General features: G+C 31.8%; 1 protein-coding gene across 1 annotated transcript in view; it reads left to right on the forward strand.

Moving 5' to 3' along the window:
- The window catches only part of LOC106476624 (probable tubulin polyglutamylase TTLL1), a 12,100-nt gene that overhangs the window by 3,462 nt on the left and 4,701 nt on the right, over positions 1-3,937 (forward strand). Inside the window, exon 3 of the mRNA XM_022380430.1 lies at positions 3,497-3,537. Coding sequence (XP_022236138.1) covers positions 3,497-3,537 — 41 coding nt within the window. The remainder of the gene's footprint in view (positions 1-3,496; positions 3,538-3,937) is intronic.

Genomic DNA, 3,937 nt, shown 5'->3' on the forward strand with positions numbered 1-3,937 from the left:
CTGAAGTGACTGAAGACATCTCACTGTCCCAATACCTCTCAGTGTTTCTTAATCCAACATTCTGAAGTAGGCTGAAGACATCCCATTGTCCCAATACCTATCAGTGTTTCTTAATCCAACATTCTGAAGTCGTTGAAGACATCTTATTGTCCCAATACCTCTCAGTATTTCTTAATCCAACATTCTGAAGTGACTGAAGACATCTCACTGTCCCAATACCTCTCAGTGTTTCTTAATCCAACATTCTGAAGTGACTGAAGACATCCCATTGTCCCAATACCTCTCAGCATTTCTTAATCCAACATTCTGAAGTGACTGAAGACATCTCATTGTCCCAATACCTCTCATTGTTTCTTAATCCAACATTCTGAAGTGGCTGAAGACATCTTATTGTCCTCATACCTCTCAGTGCTTCTTAATCCAACATTCTGAAGTGACTGAAGATATCCCATTGTCCCAATACCTATCAGTGTTTCTTAATCCAACATTCTGAAGTGGCTGAAGACATCTTATTGTCCTCATACCTCTCAGTGTTTCTTAATCCAACATTCTGAAGTGACTTCGACTGTAGAGTGTAACATGGTCTTATTTCTGTGACTGATACAGTATCATAAGATTAATACTTGCATTTAAACTACTTTCAGATCTTGAACCTTAGATATGTACAAATAAAAGGCAAAGAATTCCATGGGTTTTTTGATTTAACACATTTTCAGTTTCTGTTGGGAACCCAAAGTTGAGAAGTTCGAAGAAAAGATTGTTTATATTGTGGAGTGTAATCATTGATACCTCCACTATGCATTTGAAGGCATATTTAAAAAGTGTTAAAGTCCATCTCATCATACTAGAGTGATTTCAGGATTTTTTGTTTATGTGTTGTTTGAAAACTTAGATGATAATTTAATATCTCATGTAGCAACCCAAATAAATTCTAAGTTAAAATAACTTACCATATTTTTACAGACTTTTACTGTCTTCATCTGATAAACATACATAATCTAATTACCTATCTTTCTATGCTCAGTTATGTTAGATGACTGTTTTAACACAGCACAAAGAAACCTGTTGGTATGTTCCATGAAGTACTGATATCTAGTATTCAGACACTTAAAATGTTCTGTTACTAAGATTTGAAAAACATTCTCAGGATTATGTAAGCCCAACTTTTGTTATTAGATGAATTTTAAATAAACAAAGAGGAGCTATTTGGAACATGTCTTCAGTCACTTCAGAATGTTGGATTATGAAACATTGAGAGGTATGAGGACAATGAGATGTCTTCAAATGAATCCTTTCTTAATCTAGTATAGATTAATCTTGATTCTGCTATTAATCCCATTATCCAGTTGAATCCAGAACATCTAACATGATTCTAGATCTCTTATGAATCCTTTCTTAATCTAGTATAGATTAGTCTTGATTCTGCTATTAATCCCATTATCCAGTTGAATCCAGAACATCTAACATGATTCTAAACCTCTTATGAATCCTTTCTTAATCTAGTATAGATTAATCTTGATTCTGCTATTATCCCATTATCCAGTTGAAGCCAGAACATCTAACATGATTCTAGATCTCTTATGAATCCTTTCTTAATCTAGTAGAGATTAGTCTTGATTTTGCTATTAATCCCATCAGCCAGATGAAGCCATAACATAAGAAGCTGGCTGGTAGGTTGAAACTTAAACTGAGTGAATAAAGATTTTGTTTTATTTGTCTACTTGTGTATTTGTATTTCCTTGCTGTCCGAGTTAATTTTAACTCAATATGTTTGGAACCCAGGCTTTGCAGATACTACATACTTTTCAGACAGATATCGTGTATTTGAATACCATAAAATTTAATAATTTTTCTGACTGAACTGTTCAGTCTTATACTTACTTGGCCTTGTTCTCTCATGTCTGGGCCTGGAATGTGATTTGTACAAGTTGGTATGAGGACCTGGGTCTGACATAAAAATGTAGTATCTCCATGATTCTAGATCTCTTATGAATCCTTTCTTAATCTAGTATAGATTAATCTTGATTCTGCTATTAATCCCATTATCCAGTTGAATCCAGAACATCTAACATGATTCTAGAGCTCTTATGAATCGTTTCTTAATCTAGTAGAGATTAATCTTGATTCTGCTATTAATCCCATTATCCAGTTGAAGCCAGAACATCTAACATTATTCTAGATCTCTTAACATTGTTTAAAATTTTACACTTCTTTAATTGTTATTTATTCTATGAAAGAATGACTACAGACAGGTTGGTCAAAGTATAGTTCATGAAAATGTAAATAATTTGAGAAATAGTAACTTTTGAAGTGTCCAGGAGATAATAAGTAGAATATGGTATGTACTGTTGACACAAATGTTTTCTGGTTCAATTATGTGTAAACATTGTGAAGATGAAATCCTTTGAAAAAGTATTTCTTATTCTTGTATGTGTTAGCGATTGATTAAATTAAAGTCTGTTGTTATTTTAAATATTTCATATATATATTAAGACAGTATCTTAAAAGTTAAAGAGGCCATTAGTTAACATGTTACATATTCTGGAAAGTTATGTCTAAAGGCTTTTCCAACAATCTGTTTATGAGTGGTTATGCCAACACTATAAGAATACCCAGCTATTTCAACACACTTTGTATCTGCTACTCACCCAGCAGAAAAACAAACAAACATGTTCCAGTTTAAAGATCAGTTAAGTTTTAGCTAATGTTTTCAGTAATTGTTGAATAATGTTACCTGCTGTAGGTGCGCATACAGTCTGCTGGAATAATTCAAATGTTGAAAACTGATTGAATATGAGACAACTGTGTACCATAATATAAAATAATCAATGTAAATACAATGAGGAGGTAAAGAAGTAACTGGACATTCTATGAAATTTTTCTATAGACAACTAATTAATGTTAAGGAGACCTCCATCCCTTGTACTGATGGTCAATTTAAAAAGCAGGCAGTCAGAAGTAATAAAGTTAAACCCTAAGAACTGGCTGAAGTGATAGTGAGATATGAAAAATATTCCAGTACTAAGAATTGTGATTTTAAATGACAAAGTAACAACAACACTAAATATAAATAGAACTATTGAAAGTAATAATAGAGAATACTGTACATAAGTTAATGGTGTAATACTGTACTCTATAAGGAGCTGTTATGTACTTTCAAACCATAACTTTGACCACTTAGTAAACATGAGGGTTCCTGTTTTTTCATGATCATAATTAGTAATATGTTGTCAATGAAGCTGTATAAATGATTCTTATAAATTATAATTTAATTTCAACTGTGCCATTCATTTGATTAAACAATTTAAGTTTAAAAATCTTGTCCTTTTAATTTTTTGTCTATTTTATTTATTTATTATTGTCTGAAATTTATTATAGAATGCAATATATTTTTAGTATCATCTGCATTTCTGTTTGAGTGACACATGTAATTATTTCTTTGTGTTACATGATATAATAACACTAGAAATATAAACGTTTTCCCCTTTCTTTATAGAGTGTAATTCTCAGTGACAGGCATTGCTTTGAATGCTATGGGTAAGTTGTTTATGTTACATCTATATATACATTGCAAAGGTTGTAACCTTGCACTAATCATCTACCTTAGATAAAGGTTACATACCACAATGCTTGTTCCATTGATAGTAGGACATTGTTTAAATTGGTGTATATTTGTTCATTGTTACAGCTGATAGTAGGACAGTGTTTAAATTGGAGTATATTTGTTCATTGTTACAGCTGAGGTCCTACTATCAGCTGTAACAATGAACAAATATACACCAATGTAAACAATGTCCTACTATCAGCTGTAACAATGAACAAATATATGCCAATTTAAACAATGTCCTACTATCAGCTGTAACAATGAACAAATATATGCCAATTTAAACAATGTCCTACTATCAGCTGTAACAATGAACAAATATATGCCAATTTA

The sequence above is a fragment of the Limulus polyphemus genome, unplaced genomic scaffold (assembly GCF_000517525.1).
Source record: "Limulus polyphemus unplaced genomic scaffold, Limulus_polyphemus-2.1.2 Scaffold11053, whole genome shotgun sequence".
Taxonomy (NCBI): Eukaryota; Metazoa; Arthropoda; class Merostomata; order Xiphosura; family Limulidae; genus Limulus; species Limulus polyphemus.